A 24,485-nucleotide genomic window follows, 5' to 3' on the forward strand; every position below is an offset into this window, starting at 1 on the left:
TAACCCAATGCGCCTAGACCAAGGTAGGCTATTTGCACAGGGTTAACCCTTGCTGCCAGGAAAATTGGAAGTAAACAGAAGAGAGTAGAAGACAGGACAGATAGATAGTGAGAGATAAAGGCGAAGATGTAGGCAGAGAGAGATAGGAAAAGGCGACTGCCGATTTCCCCTGGGTGGGTCGGCCCATGGGTGCCGTCTACGTGAAGCCGGGGGGCCTTAAAGGTCCAATCACCCAGCATTGGCTCAACCCCCAGGATCCCCTTTTCCCCGGACATGGCAAAGCCACGCAGGGCTAGGCGTGGGAGGGAGTCGAAACTCCCCCGTTAGCTCGGGTCCGTGGTGTCGCTACACACCAAACGCCTACTTGCGCAGGCGCCCCTGCGGGGTTGTGATCGGTTGCGACGATGAAATTTCAATCATGTAAATAGAGCCAAAATTTTCCTACTGCTGAAACGAGAGCAAGGCATTCCCTATCAGTGGTTGAGTAGTTATTTTCCCCTGCAAAGAGGAGACGGCTGGCATAAACTATAACGGGGGCGCATCCACTTTGATGCTGGATTAAAACAGCACCAATTCTGTGGCCACTGGCGTTGATGTGGACTTCTGTAGAGATGACAATGTCGAAATGGACCACAACAGGTGGTGTTGTTTTGTTAGCAATGTGATAAGTGCAGAAAACGCTTAGTCTGTGCAGCGCTCCATGTGAATGGGGCATCTTTCCTCAGTAAGTCTGTGAGAGGGCGGACAACTTCCGCAAACTTGTTCACAAAACGTTGAAAGTGCGAGCACAGACTGAGGAAGTTGCGGACTTCCTTAGTGCAGGTCTGAAAAGGAAAGTCCCACACGGCTCGCCCTTTATCAGGATCAGGGTGCACACCAGAGGAGTCGACAAGATGGCGCAAGGTGATTAGTTGCTGGCGTCCAAAGTGACACTTTGATGAGTTCGGTTGGAGACCAGCATTGAAGACTGGCATGGTGTTTGGCTTAGGGAATTCGGCAAGGGCATGGAGTTTCGTCACATCCAGGATACCAGCTCTATATATAACATGTCCCAACATTAGAAGTTTTTGAGCGTCGAAACAGCACTTCTTTAAGTTGAGCTGTAGACCGGCAGAACTGAGGCAAGATAGCACTATTTCAAGGCACTGAAGATGCATTGAAAAGCCGCTTCAAAATAACACAAGCATGTCAGCCATTTCAAGCCACGAAGGAGTTGTCGATCATGTGCTCAAAAGTGGCAGGTGCATTGAAGAGCCTGCATGGCATGATGTTAAATTCGTATAAGCCATAGGGGGTAACGAAAGCCGTCTTGGGGCGATCAGTTTCAACCATCGAAATCTGCTAAAACCAGAGCGCAAGTATAGTGACGAGAAGAACACGGTGCCTCATAAGTAGTCAAGGGCATCGTCAATGTGAGGTAGCGGGTAAACATCCTGGCGTGTGATCTTATTCCACCGGCGGTAGTGCAATGCCATTACGCTAATAGAAAATTTCTAAAGCTGCACAATGTGAGCTGTCAATAAAAAATGAGAATTGGTTGTATGCAGAATAACAGTAGAGGGGTTATTTAAAAAACTGCCCTTTTTGATATCACTAAGAAAACACCTTTCGCATAGCATTCGCAACTCTAAGGTAAATGCATTCTTTTGGCTTGACTCCCTGGCTTGGCATCATGCTAGTATAAGCACTCGGAGCTTGCACAACCGATGCGCAGTAAGTACGAAAGCACATGGTTGAAACGATCGAGAAAAGCTTTTGAAAAACCAGTGACCCCACGGAAAACTGGCACGTTAAGACTGAGTTGTCATCGATATAGATGTTGTGAAGATGTTACTTGCTCAATTATACGAGTTGCGAAACTGTGTTTCAAAATCGGGACACATAGTTTGCCCAATTTTTCGGAAATCAGCTGACGTTTGCACCACCTGGGTACGGCAACATAAAACACAAATAATGTGTTTAATAGTGGGAGGGCAGATCAACAGGTGGCACAACAATCTGCTCACTCCCGACAGGGGGGGCCAATGACGTCTCCGGATTTCGATACATGGAGCCTATGGGGAGTTTCACAAATCATATGATTGAATAGCTCTGGTTACTCATACTCGGATTTGTCATGAAACAATGGAGTGCATGTGGACTCATATCAGGATCAGTTCTCTGGTTATCGTAGAGAATGCCAACAGAACGAGCGTATGCTTTCATCGCGGTTTTAATACTTCCCCACTTTTTGCAGTTCACCATTAGCCCCCCTTATGATGTAGCGTGACTCAGAGCGCTGCTTTCCAATCGCACAACATTGAGTGAGCAGCTAGGCGGATCTGTGCAAATTCCGATTGCGCATTAATTTTTCTTCTGTCGATAAGCAGGCTTCAGAAACAGGAAACGTCGCCATGCAATTCTGGCACGCTTGCATATTCACTCATACACCATGGTGCGTAGCACGTGTGCATAGACTGATAAAGGCTCAGCCATGCATTATACACGCTAAAAATGTGGAATTACATGCTTTTGCAAGCTACGACACGTGGGCTCCAAGTACAGATGCTCTTGACATCTTCAGTACATAAGTGACTACAACGCCGCCACTACTGTCAGCCATTGGAGAATCAGTCGAGATGCGGCGCGACCGGCTCGTTCATTTTATTCCCCCTGTTAGTACACTGTAACTACTTCCAACTCGTTCTTGTCGATTTGTAGGCTCGGCAGCACGTGATAAGTTCCTCTGATGAGTGTTACGCACGGGCACTGATATCCTTCCAAGACACCTCACCTCCCTGCTCTCAACCCCCAAATGAACACCTGATAGCTCCACATGTGTCATTTATGAGTGTTAGGCATTTGACTCACAGCAGCGGCAAGTATGTCATAATGGGGCACGTGGTTAACAGGCAGATCGACAAAGCCAACACTGTGCAGAGCCGGCTGCAGAACGTGCCCAACAATGCTGCCTTCGATGTACACATCATGCATCGGGTTGTTGTCAAGCCTTCCTACAGAAATGGTCTTGCCAAGAAACGACCTGTGCAACTCCCAGCAAGTGTCATGAAACAATTATGACATGTGTGTAACATCGTAGTGGGAATGCTATGAAAATGCATTGCACTGCCTTAGAAATTGATGATCGAACAGTCACACTTCTTTTGCAACAAACCATTTTTTTGTACGCCTACCTCAGATCGGCAGTGGGGTTCGATGTTCCCAGCAAGCTGCTCTAATATTTGTAAATAAAAGATCACTGCCGTATCCACAAAGTGGATACGGCAGTGATCTTTTTTTTTAGAGGCGAACCTCATAAAGACATGGATCTGTCCATACTTTGTATGTATGCACGTGATTACCTATAGTTCCACCTTTGCCAACTGCCCACTATTTCGTTCTTGCAAACATCCCACTACGCCTCATCACCGATCCACCACTTCACCGACCATAAAGCAAATACTGTTGACAAGTAGCCAATATAAAATGCAAGATGGTCGCGTACTTGTATCCAGGTGCACATTAAAAACCATGGATTTTCCCACTGTGTGCATCCCTTGTTTGTACATGACTGCCTATAGTTCCTTCTTTGCAAACTGCCTACTACTTCGTACTTGCAAACATCCCGCTACGCCTTATCATCAATCCGCCGCTTCACCGACCATAAAACCGTTATAATGAAGGGGGAACAGAAGCGATGCATAGCTACAACTTATGAATAATTAAATTTCTTGTATAAGTACATACACTGCTTGTCAAGTCTTTGATGATGTAGTGGGCGATGCGATATTCACGGATGGTTCACGGTTTAGTGCTAAAACACTCCAGCACTTTGCCCTACTCATCCTCATTCACTCCCTGGATGTGCTGTGATTTTTTTTTTTCTGCAGCGTGCCATTTATGCACACTCCTATGCCTTGTTTATTTTGAAAAAGCAACGACACACATTAGGGCGGCGGGTGCAGCGATACTTGTGGCTAAAAAAAATTTGTCGAGTACAGTAGCACAGCATTGTACAGGTCGTGCAGAAACAACGTGGTGTTGATATCTGAAGTGTTTTTATGACACGTGTGTAACATCATAGTGGGAATGCTATGAAAATGCATTGCAGTGCCTTAGAAATTGATGCTCGAACAGTCACACTTCTTTTGCAAAAACAAGTTTTTTGAACGCCTACCTCAAATCGGCAGTGGGGTTCAGTGTAAGGTTTGCAGAGGTTCGCACAGTGAGGTTCATCGTTAAACCCCTAAACTTCACTAAGAGGACATGGTTTCCTCTTCCGCTCTCATTTCTCCTCAGTCTCCTCTCCTTCACACTCTTATCGAACATGGCGCCACCTACCAATGTCATGCGTAGCAGAGCCTTTTCATGAAGAGCTTGTCTTGCCACGCAGCATGCTGAGAGAATTTGCACTAGCCATCTATCTAATGCTCAAATTATCAACACCAGTGGCTCACGGGTGTGTTCCAATAAACAAATAAACAGCTAAGTGGACGGCGGCCATTTTAAGTTCAATTCTAATCCTCACGAAAACAGCATCTAGAAGACCCCATCATAGACGAATACAACGCAGGCTACTTTGCTGTCCAAACAAGATGGCAGCTCAGCGAACTGTTCGAAATGCTCGGATATCGCCAGTGCTGTCGTTTGCACACAAGAATACACTTCTACAGACGCTCAATGTGAGTAATGTTAAGCTTTTTTAGACTTCAACAAAAATAAGGAAAAAAAATTAACAGTTACGCTTGTTCATCTTAGCTTTCTCTTCTCGACGAGAAGTGGCACCTCGTCACGTAGAAGCCATCCGGACGTGTTCCATGTTTCAGACAACATGGACTCAATGTTGTCTTCTAAGCTGTCTGCGTAGACTGTCCACGATGCTGTTTCAGAATTGGAACACAGCCTATGAGAGCTTTGTGTAATGTCGCACAGGGTATAAAATATATGCAGAAAGCGCTCACACTTACCGTCAGTGGAAGCATCAGCTCGCGTTTATGCCGTCGATGCGGTTCGCCAATGTCAGTTTTACCGTTAAGTAAGGCACCTAAGGCTTTCGCCTTAATAGTACACCAGAAGGCGTACCTAGATTAATTATCGTTGATAGGTTCAAACAGTTGTGGTTCTTTCATTAGGTGGTTAGATGCACCAACCATATTTCGCAAATGTGCCTTGTGGACATTATCTGAGATAAAAACTATATCGCTGAAAGAATGAGCTAGACAATGAATGAACTTGCGTGCTTTTTTCATGAGCGCTCCATTCACAGATTAAACCTTCAGGCAAAAGAGAACGCAAGCCTTCGTGCAAAGTGGCACGTACACGTGAAGTTCCTAAACGATAAGCACATGCAGCTACGCACGTTCGCATAGCTACCCTTGCATCGCAAGGCACCCCTGATCAGTCAATGCAAAAAAGCCAGAGGAAGCAATTAGCTCAGAAAATTATACGAGTACACAAGAAAAAGCAATGGAGAGTACAGATCTTAAAGTGAGTTTTCACACTGCAGTCTTGTTTATTACAAACAGAAGTCTCGCAATATGGTTTTCCGATCCTGCTTCTGCATGTATGCTAAGTGCACAAACCAACACCAAAAAAGCAAACCAGTCGGTGCATAATGTCAAGCAGAAAACCTTAGCATGTACTATAGTTATCAACAAACCTTCCCAAAACATCAATGAAATTAAAGGCAGAGATGGTGACGTGCAGCACAATAACCTGCGACCCGTCCACGACAATAGAGAAGTCATCGAAGTGGTGAAAGTCTCTCATTCATAGTGAGAAAATTGCGCCTCACTTCATTAAGTGGAATGGAAGATATTGGCCTGAAGTTCCGCGTTCAGATTCTATGTGACCACGCCTTTTGTCACAACTAGTTGCGCTCAATAAACTGTATCCTCTTAAAAAGCTCATCCTCTTAAAGAGCTCTCAGCCATCACTAGGCTTGTTGTGGCATCAAAAAGCGTAACAACCGCACACGCCAACCAAGAGCACCATCAATATTGGTTGAAGAGCATTTCACAGCACAACGCGCAAGGAAGGACAAGCATGTATCCACAAAACAGATATGCTGTACACCATCGAGTGCCCACTTGGAGAAAGAGATGGTAGTCGAGGGCGACCGTACAAGCAAACGAATGCTGAATGCGGTCTAGTGTGACGACATTGACCAATACGAACGCGCCTCCAGCCTCGGAGAGGAAAGAAAGGAGGTTCGTTTTTAGCAATGCACGTGGCTACTTAATGATGTTTCAGGGCTTTTACGTGCTTCAGTTCATGCGGCACGCGATGACGAAAGCAGCGAACATGTTTTCTCACTCGCCCATAACAGTGATTCAGCCTCTCTCTGAAGAAGCGCTAACCGGCGATTCTTTTACGAGAACGTTCAAGAAAGAATGGCAGATGCACCCTGTGTTGCCACAGCATCAAACATTACGTATATATATCCTTCAGAGTACAATATTGCTTTAAAATGCGTTTCAAGAGCAATCTTGCGTACATATCTTTATCTGCTTTTTCCATTAACGCAGCAAGGCAGACAAGTTGGTAAGCCAACATATTCAGGTATTGCGGGGCACAAATGAAGAACGAACGACCCTCTGCTTTAACTATAATTTGTCTGTGCCATGCTGAACGTTTACCTGAATGTGTTCTGTATCTAATGTGCCTCTGCCATCTGCAATAGCTCATGGTCCTTGAAGTAAATGTATCAGGGAAAGGAAAGTGTCAGAAATGACAAAAAGCCAGGACACATTACCTCATTATTTGGGGAAGCTGAGCAGAGTATCCAAATGTGTCCGGAAGCCAGAACTCCTTGCACCGAGTGCCGAACTCTTTCTCGAAGAAAAGCTGTCCGTAGAGGAATTGCCGAACAAAACTCTCTCCGCTGTGTTGAAAAGAGAGAGAAACACACGTTAACAAAAATAATAAAATTTCGCTCCAAGAGATAATGGCTATGAAAAGTATTCTATATTTAGTAAGGTCATATTGTTACGTGAGGGAATGACAGAAAACGGGCTTATTTACAATATTTATAGTCCACAGTAGTACAGCCAAAAACAACCAAAATGGCGAGAGCAGGCACCACCTAGTCCTTCACTTCTTCGTCCTTTAGGTGAGCGGCACAAAACATTACCCTCCAGCGGTGATGACACCGACTCAGTGCAGCTAGAAAACGATGGTAGTGAAAGTGGTCAATATGCACGTGCATTGGGGGAGTCCAGTGTGTCACAAGGCTTCAGATGGGGAACGTGAACGATGTCAATGTGGGGTTGCGTGAATGAGGCGAAAGACAATTGCTCGATTTCATACATGATGTGGGTCACTTGGCGGCTCACACAGTATGGTCCATTGTATGGGAATAGTAGCTTCTCAGAAAGCCTAATACGGCGTGCTGAAGACCACAGGAGAAAAAGAGATCCTGGAGGAAAGTGGGCGTTTCGGTGAGGGCTGTTGTATCGAGATTTTTGGCCCGCTTGCAAGTCAGTTAGCCGAACCCGGGCAAGTTCACGTGCATGGTCGGCGCGAGCTATAGCTTCTTCAGTGTATCCAGTGGATGGGTACGTTGAAGGAGGCGTCATCGTGTCCATAGGCAACATTAGATTTCGGCCAAATAAAACAAAGAATGTCAAATAGCCAGCCCTCTCGTGCCCCAATATATTGCATACCTGCCAAGCTCAAGGATTCTGATTCCGGGAGATTTCCTCAGTGGGGGGGGGGGGGGGGGGCTGAGTTATTTGTCTCTATTTTTTTGGTACCAAATGAGGACAAACAAACAAAAAAAACATTGCAAAAACAAGAAGGGGTGGGGGGTCTCAATCACAAGCGCAAATATCAGCGTTGCGGTCGCTTAGAGTGGGCGAACAAATAAAGATAGGGTTTCTCACTGAGGTGAGAGTCTCAAAGGATCAACACAACTAACAGAATATTTCCTTCAAAAATATTTCCTTCAAAACAGCTCGTGTATGTCTTACTGGGACACGCGTGAACAAACGGGACGGCGCAGCTGGCTGCCGCAAAAACACGGGTCAAGGCTTTACTCCTTACTAGATCCTTTTGACACGAACGCCAAAATGTGTCTGGCGCCTTTGTTATTGACAGTCTAGGCTGGTCTTTTGCTGTTGCCGCCACCGCCATCATTCACCGTATATGTATACTTATCTACGTATATGAACATTCTAGGAAGGGAAAAAAAGCCACCCGCGCTCGGTGCCCAGCTCATCGCAATGCGCCGAGGCGCACTAATCTCTGACGCGTACTTTGCTCCGCGGATGGGGGGGGGGGAGGTGTTGATGCTTGTGCACGCACGCTTATCTTTTGGTGGGGAGAATCGTGTGCCTTCGGCTTTCACTGGAACGATTGCATTAGTTGCCGGGCCCACAAAGGTATCTTCGGTATATGTAGAGGCCCTGTTTGTGAAAAGAGCGTGCTTTTAATACACAGCGAGGTATAGCGACACTTGTTAGTTTGTACTCATTCGTACCTGTGATTATGTATCGAGAATTGCTTTTTTTTTTTTTTAAACAGCATGTTACCTGTCGAGCGGTAAACATTGTTAGTTCGCTTTCATCTTGTGTGTATTGTTTTCGTGCGTCATTTGTGCGTGAGCAGCGCGCTGCGCGTTTCGATCTGCTTGCCGTTCTCAATGTGACATTCCAAGTTGTTGCATTCATTGCTTCCCCCTTGCGGCAAAACTGTGACTTCTTTTTTACGTATTTACTGCCTTTGGTCTAGGGCTGCGTGCCCTCAGAGATCGTAGATCACTATCGCGCCGCTGGAACCGTGATGTTGTGCCCGGCTGTTGCGGCAAATGGCAGTTCCTTTTTCAATCCTCATGAGCTTTGACTGCACACACGCCTTTAAAACAAAGTTGTTTTATGTTGTCTACGATCGTATCTGCCGCGGTTTTGTCCGCAGGGTTTGTGGAAAGTAGCATTGCTCTGACTGGTTGAGTGTTGGACGCACGCACACTTTTGGAACTGTCAGTTATGTCATCGCCATACATGGTTGTGTTAAAAGCAACCACGGTTTCGTCCACAGCGGTTGTGGCAACAACAATCATGCACATTGTAGAAAAGACTGCAAGCGCCAGTCACACGCGTACTTCTGAAGCTTCGAGTACGCTGCTCTCAGCTTTCGTTCAACGATTTCCGTACTAAAGTTCGTATCAACCACCGCGATTAAGAAATGTGTTGGGAACATTCGAATGTAGGCCCAATAGACATAATAAAACTCCACTGAGAAATTTCGTGAATTCGTATCTGCTGCGGTTTCCCATCACGGAGATTCTATTGTACGTTTAGATGAATGCCTCTTAAACTCATTCATATTAAAATGGGGTAGGTTCGAAAAGCCTCGAGCGGATTGAGTTGATTTTTTGTCAAGGCAGCTGGATCACACACAAAAATTTCGATTTCCGGGAGATTTTCACGACAACCGTACAAACGGCAGAAACAGTTCAAATCTGGGAGTCTCCCAGTCAATCCGGAAGACTTGGCAGGTATGCGTATTGTAGGCAATTGTGAAAAGAGGCAACGCTGCACCACAATCTTAGTGGTCGGCAGACAAGTACAATGCCAGCATGTAAGTAATGATTCAGTTCATCCGCTCTGTTAAGCCATTTGTCTGCGGATGATAGGCCGTGGTTAGCTCATATCTGGTCGAGCAAGACATTAAATTATCATTGATGACCCGAGATAAAACTGCCTTCCACGGTCTGTCAGAAGCTGCCGCGGTGCTCCGTGCTGAAGGATGATATTGTAGAGCAAGAAGTTTGCTACGCCGGTCGGGCAACTAGTGCGAAGTGCACGAGTAATTGCTAACCATGGGCATAGTCAATGGCCACGGCGATCCATCGATTTCCCGAGACAGATGTGGGGAACGAACCAAGCGAGTCGAAGCCGGCACGATGAAACGGTTCATATGGGACGTCGAGTGATTGAATACAGTCGGCAGGTGGGAGTGTTGACTTCTTTTGACACTGATAAATATCGCACGAGGTCACGCAACGACATACTGACTTACCCAATCTTGGCCAGTAGGACTGATGGTGTGCACGATCATAGGTGCGGGAAACGCTGAGGTGCCCCGCCATTGGTGCATCATGAAGCTGGGCCAGAACAGTCGAACAAAGATGTGCCGGAGTCACAAGTAAGAGCTCAGGACCATTGGGTATCACACTGGGACGCAGTAAAGTGCCGTCCCATAGCACAAAGAGACGAAGAAATGAATTGGGAGCTGTAGAGTTGAGGTGGCCCATAATGTTAGGAAGAGCCGGGTCATGTTGTTGCTCAGCGGAAATGTTGCGCAGGTCCATTACAGCAAGCTCAGAGGGAACGGTATCTTTAATTGAAAAGTCTGGTGGGTTGACAGGATAGCGGGACAGGCAGTCGGAGTCTTGATGCAAGTGGCCAGACTTGTAGAGAACAGTGAATGCGTACTCTTAAAGTCGTAGTGCCCAATGACCAAGATGGCCAGCCGAATCTCGAAGTGAACACAGCCAGCATAAGGTGTGGTGATCACTTACCACGGTGAAAGGTCTGCCATAAAGATTGAGATAAAATTTCCCGACAGCCCAAACAAGAGCAAAGCACTCTTTCTCGGTTATAGAATAGTTGCACCCAGCTGTGGAGACATTGATTTTGACCAAGGACAGCGCCAATACCATGACCACTGACATCGGTGTGCACTTTGATAGGCACTGAGTCATTGAAATGGGCCAACACAGAGGGTAACATGAGTCAATCGAAAAGATGAGAAAAAGCCGACTCTTGGTCAGGTTCTCAAGAAAAAGGGACATCCTTTTTTAAAAGACATGTGAGGGGCTGCGCAATGACTGCGAAATCTTTAACAAAGCGGTGAAAGTACGAGCACAGGCCGAAGAAAGAGCGAACGTCCTTGGAAGAATGTGGAATAGTAAAGTTGGTGACAGCGCGTACTTTCGCTGGATCACGTCGATACTCACATCGTCAAAAAGATGGCTAAGCATGCTGATTTCTCAGCGGCTAAAGCGGCATATTGAAGAGTTGAATTGAAGACCCGCGGTGCGAAATATTTGCAAAATAGCGGAAAAGCATTGCAGGTGACTGTTGAATGTCGGGGAGAAAACGACGACATCGTCCAGGTAGCAGAGCCATACGGACCACTTGAAACTCCTCAGTAGCGAGTCTATCATGCGCTCAAATGTTGCTGGTGCATCGCGCAATCCAAAGGGCATGACTTTAAACTGGTATTGACCATCTGGTGTAATAAAGGTGGTCTTCTCTTGATAATTTTCATCAACAGCTTTTTGCCAATAGCCTGAACAAAGGTCAATAGAAGAAAAGTATGTGTCATGGAGGAAATAAAGGGCGTCGTCTATTTGCGGTGAAGGGTGGACGTCTTTCTTGGTAATTTTGTTGAGGTGCCGGTAGTCGACGCAGAACCACCAGGTGTTATCTTTCTTCGCAAAGTCGTGATCTTACCCTTTGCACAGTCTTGAGGACCCATCGAACCCTAACGCCTGGACATCGATACCACGTTGCGACTGCTCGCCGTCCCCCTAGACCCAGCGACGTTTTCGGTCACCTATACCCCATCGCTCCCCTTCGCCTTTCCCACGCCGTACCTCCTTGAAAAACTGACCAGTGCAGCTCCCGGAGGTGATGCTGCATTGACCTATCGACCCAGATATCCTGTGTTAACTCTGGCAACTCGACAAAACCTTTTGGACGTAGAAATAGATGGCGTGCCTGTTTCAGCGCTCATTGACACAGGTGCCCAATTATCAGTCATGAGCGCTCACCTTTCCCTTCGTCTCTGTAATGTCCTAACACCTGCCTCATCACCTGTTCGTATAGCCAATGGCTATACACCTACTGTCCTTGGAATGTGTTCTGTGCATGTGAGCTTCGATGACCTCAGTTCTTTTTTTGCTGTTCTGGACGAATGCCCTCATGACCTAATCCTCGGCCATGACTTTCTGAGCACACATTCTGCATAGATCGACTCCTCGTCTGATTTGTTACAGTTAAAGCTTCCTGGTATACCTGACCTTACAACGGCGTCGCCACCACGTTTATGTGTCGTTCAGTTGGTTTGCTTGCGCCCTGGTACCGCAACTTACGTCTCATTTAAAGGGGCCCTGTAACACTTTTCACAACCTCATAGTTATACATGCTTTTCTAGCTGGCTGCATACACTGAAGTCTTATGAGATGAGTGCTACAAGAACGGCAACAATAGGGGCACGCAGCGTAAAGTTATTTAGCGCAGAGATATCCAAATACAATGAAATGGATGCTTAACCTCAACTCAATTTTCGCGGGCTCATCTGAACAAAAGTACCTCACCCTCCGACGTCTGAAGGCTGCCCAATGAAATCAATTGAAAGCTATACAGTACAGGAAGCTCGCATGACACATTGCCTATTAGGTCCAGAACCCCGTTGCAATGGTAACAAATAATGTGGTACTTGAAAAGGGAAGGACGCGTGCGAAATGAGCCAGCTCGTGAATGCTTCTATAATGTCTTGTAGCTTTACTGATGTTTCTTTTTGTCATTGCGTCTATATCTCAGCGCTCTTAGATTTTTTTTCTTTTAGTTTCTTCAAACAACAGCACCTGGAGCGTCCCCGGTGCGTTTCCTCCAGCACCGTGGCATTCGGCACATTCTTTGAGCAGCTTTGCAGTTTTCAAGCTGAAAAAGTCGAATAGCTTTATTCCCTTTCGCTTTGAGTAAAAAATCATGCTAAATAAAAAAGAAATCCAATAGTAATACATATTTTGATGCAATGCCGCATTTACATTTAACGTACACTTATCCAATGGTATGGCGGCAATCTTCTGCCATCATTTCGACTCAAAATGGTTCTAGCAAGCTGCACTATGAGTTATGCAGTTAGCACCGATGTTTTCAGGTGTTAGAGGACTCCTTTAACACAGACCCTTCAGTATGTGATGGCGACTTTTTGATTACCCCGCACCTCCACTAATGATGTTACGTGGGAGATGACAAAAAACGGGCGTATTTACACTATTTAAAGACCACAATAGTGTGGCTAAAAACAACCAAGATAGCGAGAACAGGCATCACCTATTCCTTCACTTCTTCCTCCTCTAGGTGAGCGGCACATAACAATATAAAGACAACCAATATTTATGAGCTCTTTCAAAAAAGCCCCACTGCACCAATTAGAGCATGTACAGGGCACTACAGCCAGTGATGAAAACGGCCAAAGGCATTTTGAAGCACACTTCGTAGCATCAAAAGAAGATGCACGTTATAGCAGCTGCCCTGTGTTTTGCAGCATCGTTTCAGGACAAAAAATGGATGTGGAAGATCAGGCTGAATGCCCCCGTAGCTACGAAGGGGACCATCCTAATTATTTTCATTGCAATGACAATTATATGGACACTCTCGAAAGGATATTGCCTCTGCCGTCATTCACTCTACATGCATACGTATTATATATATGAAAATGCAACAAAGAAAAATAATCCAGAAAAAAAGACTCCGGCATGCAGAATCGAACGGTTGACTTCTTCCTTGTGAGTGCGAGGCATTAGCCACTAAGACACGAAGAAGCACCTCCTTCAGCATTGAAACAGCAAGCTATTTATATCTACCACTTACAGCTGGTGATGCTCTTCTCAGGGGAACTATCACGTTTTCAGCATTACCAGCGAGATGGTGCAATGAGCACACATTGCCAAATCCTTGTGAAGCGGCAGTGCGCGCTCTCATCTTCCACATGTACTTTGCCCAGTGGGGAGGGAGGCAGAATGAACGCTCACGCATGCGTGCGCTTATCTTGCGGTGGGGGAGCCGTATGCCATGGGTTTTCACTGGACCGATTCTGTTGTATTTACTGGGCGCACAAATGTAACTGCACTCGCTACACAGTCTCCATTTGCAAAATGGGTGCACTTTTCACAAACAGCGAAGTAACAACTACGACACTTATTCGCATTCATCTATACCTATGACTTCGTTTGATGCATCCTTTGTGCGTGAGAAATGCGGGGCACATTTCGATCTGCTTGCCATTCGTTGCATGACATTGCAATTTCTTGCTATCGCATTTATTGCTTCACTTTTACGGCTAAGCTGAGACTTTATCTCATTATCACCTCGGTTTCATGACGAAAAAAGTGGCACATTACACAAGAAGAGGACACAGCACAGCCAGCTGACTCATTAGTCGACTCACCGAACTCACTCCTACTCAGATCGAGCCGTGAGTCGAGGTTCAAACGGATATACCTTCTGGTGAGCTTGAGTCCACGTGAGTCCAGCTTATAAAAGTTTCAGTGAGTTTGAGACAGAGTGAGTCCCGTGAACAAAATGTATTCCTTGGGTGAGTATGAGTGACCTAACTTTTTTACCAATCTAAGGCACACTATGAGCAATACTTTCAGCCTTATGTGGGCTCCCGTTTATGGTCACACCTACTCACACCTATTTCAACGCACCAGCGTTGATGCACCTACACGATGTTTCTTAATCAGAGGCATGAGGCACAAAAAAGGGCAAGGGGAAAAATTGCCATGTCTTCCCCTCTTCCTGCAAGCTCTTTTTGGAAAGTTCTAATAAAAAATATCTTGTGAGAAATCTCTTTCAACACAAAAGACCTTGCCGAATCGCAGCCAATGATACACCTCACATTTAAAGAAACGAGATGGGACGGCCAAGAACATTACTTGAGATACTGGTTTTAAATAGCATCAACACCATGGTCAATAAAGCCCATTTAGACACACAGTTAAAACTCAATATAATAAAATTGAAGACACCAGCAAATTATCTCATTAAAAGACAACTTTGTTAAATCAAGAAGCCTCAGGGAAATTGCGGGGGGCAACCTGAATGTGTTCGCCCAAACAGGGTATTCGTGAACTCGGGTTTCGTTAAACTCATTTTCAACTTGGGTGCCAAAAGTCGTGCCTCCTCGTGGATGCAAGGGCTTGTTTACATGTTTCATGTTGTTTCCTTTCATTGTTCCTTCACATACGCATTTTCATATTCAATATTGCTAGATCGGTTAAATATTGTCAGGTATTCATGAAGTGGACAAAGGCAGCAGACTCGATGTTCAGATGAAACTGTTTATTCGGCCGAACTTGTAGCTAGAAAACTTACTGTCAGAGTACAGCAACACACGAGCAATGATAGCGGAGTACAGAGCGCCAGCCGGCGATAAACTGACAAGCGGTGATGCGCATCGGCATTTAAACATGTGCCCTCGAACATTGTAGCGTTAACGCTAGCAGCCACATAGATTCCAGAATGATCTGTAGTGTTCTCGAAGTGGGCGTAATCCTAACAAAATGATCTGCTACAGACCCCAAGCTTCTCGAACAGTGCATGCACGGTTTGCACTGAGAATTACCTACAGTGTAACGGAATGATAATGACCTCGACTTAATAAATCAGTGGTGTGATCGTTGGCAAATGACGCTTAACACATCTAAGTGCTGCGTACTTTCTTTCACCCGTAAGAAATCGGTTTTTAACTTTTCTTACTCTATCTGTTCAGCTGTAATTCCCCGTTCATCTACATACAAATACCTTGGTGTCCATCTTTGTACTAATCTTGCCTGGTGTACTCACATCGATAAGATATGCGCGAAAGCAAACAAAACTCTGGGATTCTTGCGCCGGAATCTGCATCATTCCCCATCTACCATTCGGCAGCAGGCCTACCAAACGTTTGTACGTCCTCAGCTGGAATACGCTTCATCGATCTGGTCTCCGCATCAACAATACCTAATAGATGAAGTGGAATCCATCCAAAATCGTGCAGCCCGCTTCATCACTTCAATGTATAACCGCCACTCCAGCATCACCCAAATCAAACGCGACATTGCCCTTACTAACTTGGATTCCCGCCGCTCTGTCTCCCGTCTATGCCTCCTCCATAAGTACTACTACAACTCGTGGACCAGTCGTCTATCGCTTGACATTCCTTCGCGTACATCTAGTCGACTTCATAATCATCTCAGTTTTAGACGCATCTTCGGCAACACTCAATCATTCAATAATTCTGCATTACCACGCGCCATCGCAGTTTGGAATAGCCTTCCGGATGAAATTGTTTCTGTGAGAGATCCGGTCAAATTTCGTGAGCTACTGCAAATTTATATGTTCTCTTGATTTTGTATAACGGTGCTTTATTTTTTTTCATTTTGTTTTTTTGCTGCATTTGCTTATAGTGTTTGTTCTTCTCCCTTCCATTGTGCAATTTTCTTTGTTTTCTTCGATATAATTTCTTTTTATGCTTTATGTTATTGTGATTTTTCTGTAACCCCCCTTACTCAATGCTCTTCTGGGGCCTGTAGGGTAACATGAATAAATAAATAAATAAATAAAAACTTGTGGAAGGAACGTGGCATCACCCTCCTCTGAAAAAGGCATTGGCCAGGTACTTTAACAGAAAATGAGAGTAAAATAACAATGCAAGGAAGTAAAAACAATAAATCCCTATACAGCAATAACAACAAAAACAAGATACACTCTTTCAGTTCGTTAATACCTGCATTAAACAACTTGAGGCATGCGACATGAATGACTTCAAGTCGCGATCGGCACCATTGAGAGTTGATAATGCCATCAGGGACAACCTTGTAGTCGAGTGGGCAGAGACATCGTACTACCATGTATGATAAGGGGTTACCCGTTCCGGTAACCCCTTACGCTGCCACCAAGCCAACCGCATCGACATCGACAAGCCACCCAGAAAACTACAAATACAGCCAGCCTTGCACCGCACGCCTCAGTGGGCAGTGGAACGGAGCGGCCGCCACCATAGTCTCATCCAACCACTTTTTGCTTTTTGTACAGGTTAGTCCCTCCCAAGATTATAGCACTAAGCGATCTAGCAACTATTGTCTGCTGCTCCTTCCATGCCCACATGTGTTGCTTGATATAGTCGCAGAGTGTTTTGTCTTTATAAAGAAACTTCTTCTTTGCAGGGATATTGAACAGAATCCTGGTCCGAATAGCGAAGTATTAGCCGCCATCAGCAAACTAACCGCACACTTGGATAAGCGTCATGACAACTTGCAGAAGACTATTAACGAAGTTAAAGAAAACCAGTTGCTACTTGATTCCAAAGTAACAGATTTAACCACCCGACTAACTGTACTTGAACAGAAGGTTATTTCCCTCGAGAGCGTTCCAGACAATGCACAGATACAAGGTCTTGTAACAGCTGCCGTGCGACACGAAAGTGTCGCTCTCAGTTCACGGCTTGATGACTTCGAAGATCGCTCTCGTAGGGAGAACCTAATTTTTTATGGGATATTGGATTCTGCTTCAGAAACCTGGGCTGAGTCGGAGCGAAAAATTCGTGAAATCCTGTCTGCGTCCCTTAAACTGGAACGTTCTAATGAAGCTATCTCCCGTGCACACAGGCTTGGAACATATGTACAGAACAAATGTCGACCTGTTATTGTTCGCTTCAGTTCGTTCAAAACAAGAGAAAGTGTCTTTACTAAGAAATCGATGCTTCGCAGCACCCCCGTGTCAGTTAGCGAAGATTTCTGCAAGGCCACGGGCCACGTCCAGAAAAAGCGTTTAAATTTCGCGAAAAGCACTGGGCAGCCATATTACTTGAAGATAGACAAGATACTAATCAACAAGAAAGCCTACCTTTATTGTCCGGTCACCGATCGTGTAACTCAGGCAGGACCTATTTATGATAACCCCGTCCACGTTGCTCCCGAAGTAAACAATGCAGAATGCGCAGGGGCCAGCGCTCCTCCTTCACATCGATAGCTAGATAAGCATTTTCGAGCTCACGAATTTTCTTTTTTGCTATGTAATTCTCGAAGTGTTACTAACAAGCGTGATGCCCTATCTGCGCTAATAGATACATGTCTAGCTGATGTCGTCGTAGTAACTGAAACTTGGCTGTCCGCGGAAATTGAAAATAACGAAATATTTAACTGTTCAAAAAAGTTTAAATTCTACCACTGTGACCGGGGTATGAGGTGCGGGGGCGGCGTATTGATTGCCATTAGCCACGAGAGTAGCTCGTTCAGCGTGCGCCTGTTGTTTCACCGCTTGAAAATGTTGTCGCGTGTGTTCGCATTAACCACAAAGATATCGTTGTTTGTGGCTGATACCGGCCTCCTAGCCTTACTACCGGTTTCACAAATGAATTACACGATGTACTAAATAAGTTGCGAGTAAAGTTTCCGGTTGCGCCTATGTTTCTCCTAGGTGACTTTAACTTCCATAATGTTTCGTGGTCTCCCCCTTTCCCAATAATTTCATCAACTACTGCTGACAGTGCTGCCTTTCTTGATGTGTGTTCAGACTTTAACCTTACCCAGCTGGTTAACGCTCCAACCCGCATTACCTCGTCCACCTCCTCAGTTCAAGACTTGGTGCTCACCACGCATCCCGACCTAATTAAATCCCTATCAGTTATTCCGGGCGTAAGCGACCATCTAGCTATTCATTTCAACATGACTAAAACAACTAAAAGAAATGATAGCTCAAAAGTTTTTAGGGACTACAAAAGAGCCGACTATGTTTCAATTAATAATGAGCTTTAGCTTTTCCTAAACAATTACCTTTCGCAATTTCTGGAAAGGTCCGTGCAACAAAACTGGAATTTGTTTAAGCACAAGGTAGCAGAACTTACCAATCGTTTTATTCCACTCCGCAGAATTAGGCAAAACGCAAAGTCCCCTTGGTTCACGCTAACACTAAAACGACTACTCAATAAAAAGAAACAAATTTTTCGAAGGGCAAAGCTAACTAACAATGCGGAAGGGTGGTCCGCTTATCATCACGCAGCTGACGAGTACACTCGCGCATTATCCGTCGCAAAAGAAAATTATTATCAACAAACGCTTCCCTCCCTGCTTGCAACTAACCCATAGAAATTTTGGCAGATGATTAGGGGAAATGAAAAAAAGGCTATAGAATTATACCATGATGATAACAGCCGTGTACCAAAAGAAGAGTGTTGTGTCATTTTAAGCTCTGTGTTTTCATCGTGCTTTGTTAAACCTACAGCACTTTTCTTTCCCGATACCCCCACCCACAACTTTGTTCCCATGGAACCCCTTTTATTTGACTGTGTCGGCATACAAAAATTGATAGAAAACATGAAATTAGCCAGTGCTCCAGGTGAAGACGGTATCTGTGCAAAGTTTTTGCATAATACCTCTGTTTACTCATCTGTCATTTTATGTAAGTTTTTCACACAGTCTTTGGAATGTCATTGCCTCCCGGGCGACTGGAAAGCGGGAAAGGTGGTTCCTCTTCACAAATCAGGTGACGTTCATAACCCCCGCAATTACAGGCCCATATCGTTAACAAGTATACCGTGTAAGCTCATGGAACACGTCATCTACTCTCACATAATCACTTTCTTAGAAAACAACTCGTTCCTTAGTGATCACCAGCATGGATTCTGGAAACAGTACTCGTGTGAGACCCAACTTTTCTGCTTTACTAATGACCTTTTTCTTGCTATTGACGCTTCTTCCCTTGTTGACTGTATTTTTCTCGACTTTGCTAAAGCTTTTGACACTGTATGCCATAAACTGCTACTGCTAAAACTAAGCAAACTTAATCTTGATGCTAACATATTAAAATGGATTGAATGCTTTCTAATAGACCGCTCCCAATTTGTAACTGCAAATGAATCCAACTCCCCCTTCTCACCCGTAACCTCTGGCGTCCCCCAAGGATCCGTTCTTGGCCCACTACTCTTCCTGATTTACATTAACGATTTGCCACATAACATCTCTTCTTCTATTAAACGTTTCGCCGATGATTGTGTTATTTACCGCGAAGTTAAAACCCCTTCTGACCACCTTGCCCTTCAGTGTGACTTAGACAATGTTTCATCTTGGTGCGATACTTGGCTAATGAACCTTAATGTTACTAAATGCAAGGTAATGAGAGTCTCACGTCGAACATGTAATATTTCTACTAACTACGTACTTAATAATTCTACCCTTACTAAAGTTAGCTCTTACAAGTACCTTGGCGTTACAATTTCTGACAACCTTTCCTGGCAGTCTCACATTGACCTTATTAAAAACAATGCTAACCGCACACTTGGTTATTTACGCCGTAACTTCTCCCTTGTCCCGATGCAACTGAAACTTCTGCTCTATAAAACATTAGTCCGACCAAAGCTAGAATATTCATCATCTGTATGGGATCCCCACGTAAACATCCATATCAGTAGCATCGAAGCAATTCAAAATCGCGTCGCTCGTTTCATTTTGTCGAACTATTCCCGTACAGCAAGCGTAACCCATATGAAGTCAACCTTAAATCTACCTAGCCTATCATTTCGCCGCAAAATCTCGCGCTTGTGCCTCTTCCACAAGTTGTACCATACCATGCACTCACTGAGTAACTCGCTTTTTTTGCCGCCATCCTACATTTCATCCCGCAGCGATCACCACTTCAAAGTTGGAATTACAAGCAGCCGTACAAACATCCATTTTAATTCATTCGTGCCCAAAACAAGCACGGACCGGAATCACCTTCCCGCTTCCATCGCATCCATCACTGACCCAGCCAACTTCAAGAGTACCATAAACGCATACCCTTTTTAAACATGCTCCATTTGTTTGTACAGATTGTTACTTGTTTTTTCACCACTCCTCTCTGTAACGCCTTGTGCATTGAGAGAAAATAAATGAAATGAAATGAAATCTGAAACACCGTCGCAGATGTTTTTCATTGAGTCCTCGTGGGCGTATCGGCATCTATACCCACACACGTTTATCGGGCTGGTATTTCATAAAGGGCCGTTAAAGATTGTAATGGCGGCGGTCGGTCGTCTGCTGATTTGTGATGCGCAGGCAGGCTGGCTAACAAGCTTCATAAGTGCGCCGAAGATTGAGGATGATGTCAAGGTTTTCTTCGTCCGCGACGTTGGGGAGCATTGTGTCGAGTGTCGTTGCCGGATTCCTTCCCTAGACCAACTTATACGGCGACATCTGCGTCATCTCCTGCATGGCCGTGTTGTAAGGGAAGGTCACGTACGGAAGAATTGCATCCCATGCTCTGTGTTCGACGTCAACGTACATGGCTGGCATGTCGGCAATTGTCTTGTTTAGCTGCTCGGTGAGACCATTTGTCTGTAGGTGATAAGCTGTGATGCGGATATGCTTGTCTGGCTATGTCTCAAGATCGCCCAAGTGAAATCAGCAGTAAAGGCTGTGCCCTCTATCGGTGATGAGAACCTCCCTCCGGGGTGTCATAACGAAGGACAATATTGCCAACAAAGAACTTGGCAACCATATTAGCACTACCGTTGGGTAGGGCCTTTGTTTCGGCATAGTGGGTGAGGTAGTCAGTGGCTACAACGATCTATTTATTTCCGAAATTCGACGTTGGAAACAGCCCCAGTCTATAGCCCCATCCCAATTTCTTGAAACGGTCTTCAATATGGTTAAATAGGGTGAAGAAAGCCTGCTGGCCTCGTCGGTGATGTCTTGCATCGTGGACAGCCTCGGCAGTTTTTAGGGGCGAAGCTCCTCTTAGTCTAACCTTGTCATGTGCCACGCGTAACCGAGAGAAGAAGAGACGAGAAAGATAAGAAGGCAGTATCTCCCGAACAGTATAATAGACAATGCTGTCTCATAGGTCTCATAGAAGTACATACAAACTGCAGTTGAGTGAAAATATTCTAGATTGCGCTGTACCGCTACTCTCCGATGGGCTGCTGCGCGGGCTGCACCTGGGTACGTGGATAAGGAGTGCCTCTCTCAGTCTCCTGAATAGTTGCCGTACACGGCAGGTCGTTGGTGGGGCATGGACGAAGCAGAGCGGCGGGCGTACTGGGAATGCTTGCACTCAGCTTCCTTGGATCCCGTCTCGTCGGTGTTACCTGTGCGTCGTCTGCATTCTCGAACTCGATCGGATGCACGGACGCATGCATGGAGGCTTCCCCCCACTCATCATCATTCACTCCGTGGATATGCTGTGATTTTTTTTTTACATAGTGGGTTACGTTAGAAGTGAGCCGGGCTCAGTAGTACTTTTCTTGTATCCTCACCAGCGTACGGGAAAACCCAAGGTGTCCAGCCTTCGGGCAATCATGCAGAGCATCCAGAATTACTATGAGGAAGTTGGCCCGATGTGGCGAGAAGTTTTCTTGGCAAAGATGACATTCTGCAAAAAAAACAATGACAGTACTCCCTTGAATACTTTTGGAATGGCAGTTCCAAAATCTGCAGTTATAGACACCCCCTCCAACAATCTGTATACATAGTAGTGAATGCGTGTGCCCAATAACTATGGCTTGAAAACTTCTGAACCCCAATTTTGTTAATTCTATTTTAAATAAATGTTTGCTGGAATCTCAAACAGTTTCGTTCCAAAGTAAATCAGTTTACTTCTGAAGAACTTATTAGGGTTTTGGAGATATGAGACGTGCCCGCGACCATTTCACAAGAATTCCGCCGTACGGCCAGTCTTTTTCCTTTCTTGTGCTTTGGTAACGATGCGTGGCGATAGATGGCACCATGCGCGGGCGCGGCGTGTGTTTTTGGTGGCAGCAAAAATTAACGAGGCCTAGTCATGGAGGAAGTTTTTCCTTCGTCCATGTCTTCATGGGCTCAGTTACGTGCGCGCCGGAAAGGTTCTTCCCTCCGTTGGCCAGCGCCCGGTAAGCACATGGTTTTTCCTTTGTCCACTTCCCCTTTCGGAATCGCCGGACTGTAGCCTGCCCGGGTGACTATAGCATTCTCGGCGGGTGTGTTTACCTGAGTGTTAGCTTCGGTACCGTACCCTAAAGCCAACAGCGGTGCCTTGTGCTTGAAGTGGTCGCACCACGCCAAGCCGTACTTGCCGAAGGCCTACATGTACAAGGTTTATCCTAACTCTTGCAGCCAGGCCCAGTGGCCATCTTGAGAGTGTGCAGCATAGCCACGAGGGACCTTTTCCCGACCAGTGTGTCAAAGCTCACCATTGCCAGCTGCATTGTGCTGGCGGTTTCTCCTTATTGTGAACGTTCGCGTGCGGGAGCCTTTGCTCTCTGTGTCCCGAGAGCGGGCATTCTACTGTTGTTCAGGGTGCCGCCAAAGGCAATAAAGTGTTTGTGTATTGCTGTTAATCAAACACTGTCTGTTTTGATGTGCCGCGCTAAACGCTTTGTTAGCTGAGCGCACGCGGAGCGGTGCGCTACAGGTGAGTAGGTGATGGAGACCCGGCACTGTGACTCGCTAAGCCTGAACTGGCGGTGATCATCCGCTACGGTGAGTAGCGAGCTCACCACACTGGTGCCCAACGCAGTACCAAAGGCTCATTAAGCCTTTGATAAGACTTAGCCGGGTCAGCCCTCCTTTGAGAATTAGGCTCACAGTATTACCCGCATTAGGGCTGCTACGCGTGAGTTTTGTGCGCTGACGCTTTCAGTAGATACCGCACTGCTCGAAAACAGAGCTAGTGCCCCCCTTGAGCCATCCAATCCAGCACCCTCACTTGACACAAGCCCCAAACGAGATGACACGAGGTGCTATGTAACAGCTACCACTGGAGAGGTAGCATGTTTTGGATCCGGGGCCATAACCCAACCTGCACACGGGCGAATCGGACTGCTATTGCTCCCTTTCAAAAGCATGGCAGTTCCATGTCACAGTGCTCCGAAACAGCTCTCAGTGGAGCTTCCGGGGCACAGATCAGAAACGAGGCTTCAGCCGTTGCCGAATTTTGCCCACTGGCTGCTATGCAACCTAGCAGCCAGACTAACTTTGAGTACGCGCCTGTACCGCTGGCCGGAAGCAGTCAAGCAATTTCATGTGAAGCTGCCCGAAAAGGCAGCTGTGAACAACAGGCGCTCTCCAATGGCACCATTGCCAGCTGCAACGTGCTCGCGGTTTCCCCTTATTGTGAACGTTCGCGTGCGGGAGCCTTTGCTCTCAGCGTCCCGGGAGCAAATGCTGTACTGTTGTTCGGGGTGCCGCCAAAGGCAATAAAGTGTTTCTGTATTGCCGTTAATAGAACACTGTCTGTTTTGCCGTGCTAGACACTTTGTTAGTTGAGCGCGAGCGATGCGGTGGGCTATATAGCTGATGGAGAAGTGGCCCTGTGGCTCAATAAGCCTGAATCTGCGGTGATCCTCTGCTACGATGAGTAGCGAGGTCACCACAGGGTTTGATGTCGATGCTTAGCAGCACAGCTCTGTAGACACTTCATTGACAGCTGTTCTTGTTTGTCATTTCTGTAATTGATTGATGTCGCTGCTCAGCTTGTGGACTAGCTAGATATTGCTATATAATCACATGAGCTTCAACAAGAAGCCTTTGCAATAATGGTGCAAATATCGGTGTGGAGTTTCACTTGTCCATAAAAGAGAGTTTTGCAACTTGCACCTTCAGTCTGTCACACAAGTGATGCGGTAGACTCGCCTGTGCTGCTAATCGAGTTAACGATAGCTCGAAAGAAGTTCATGGCACCTTTTGATACTGGGGCAAGCTGTTATTTATTCGGTGACAATGTGTTGCACCATCTCTGCAAGAACAATATCCACTTTAGACAAAGCAACACCAT

The 24,485-nt window shown here is 45.8% G+C and overlaps 1 protein-coding gene across 5 annotated transcripts in view; it reads right to left on the reverse strand.

The window, feature by feature from the left end:
- LOC119172976 (alpha-mannosidase 2C1) overlaps window positions 1-24,485 on the reverse strand; it is a 538,513-nt gene that overhangs the window by 267,001 nt on the left and 247,027 nt on the right. For all 5 annotated transcript variants that reach the window (XR_012895065.1, XM_075893986.1, XM_075893985.1 and 2 more), the window contains one exon: window positions 6,734-6,862. Coding sequence is in view for 4 of the 5 variants with exons in the window: in XM_075893986.1 (XP_075750101.1) it covers window positions 6,734-6,862 (129 nt within the window). In the remaining variant the exon portion in view is untranslated. The remainder of the gene's footprint in view (window positions 1-6,733; window positions 6,863-24,485) is intronic.

This window comes from Rhipicephalus microplus, chromosome 4 (genome assembly GCF_043290135.1).
Source record: "Rhipicephalus microplus isolate Deutch F79 chromosome 4, USDA_Rmic, whole genome shotgun sequence".
NCBI classification, from domain to species: domain Eukaryota; kingdom Metazoa; phylum Arthropoda; class Arachnida; order Ixodida; family Ixodidae; genus Rhipicephalus; species Rhipicephalus microplus.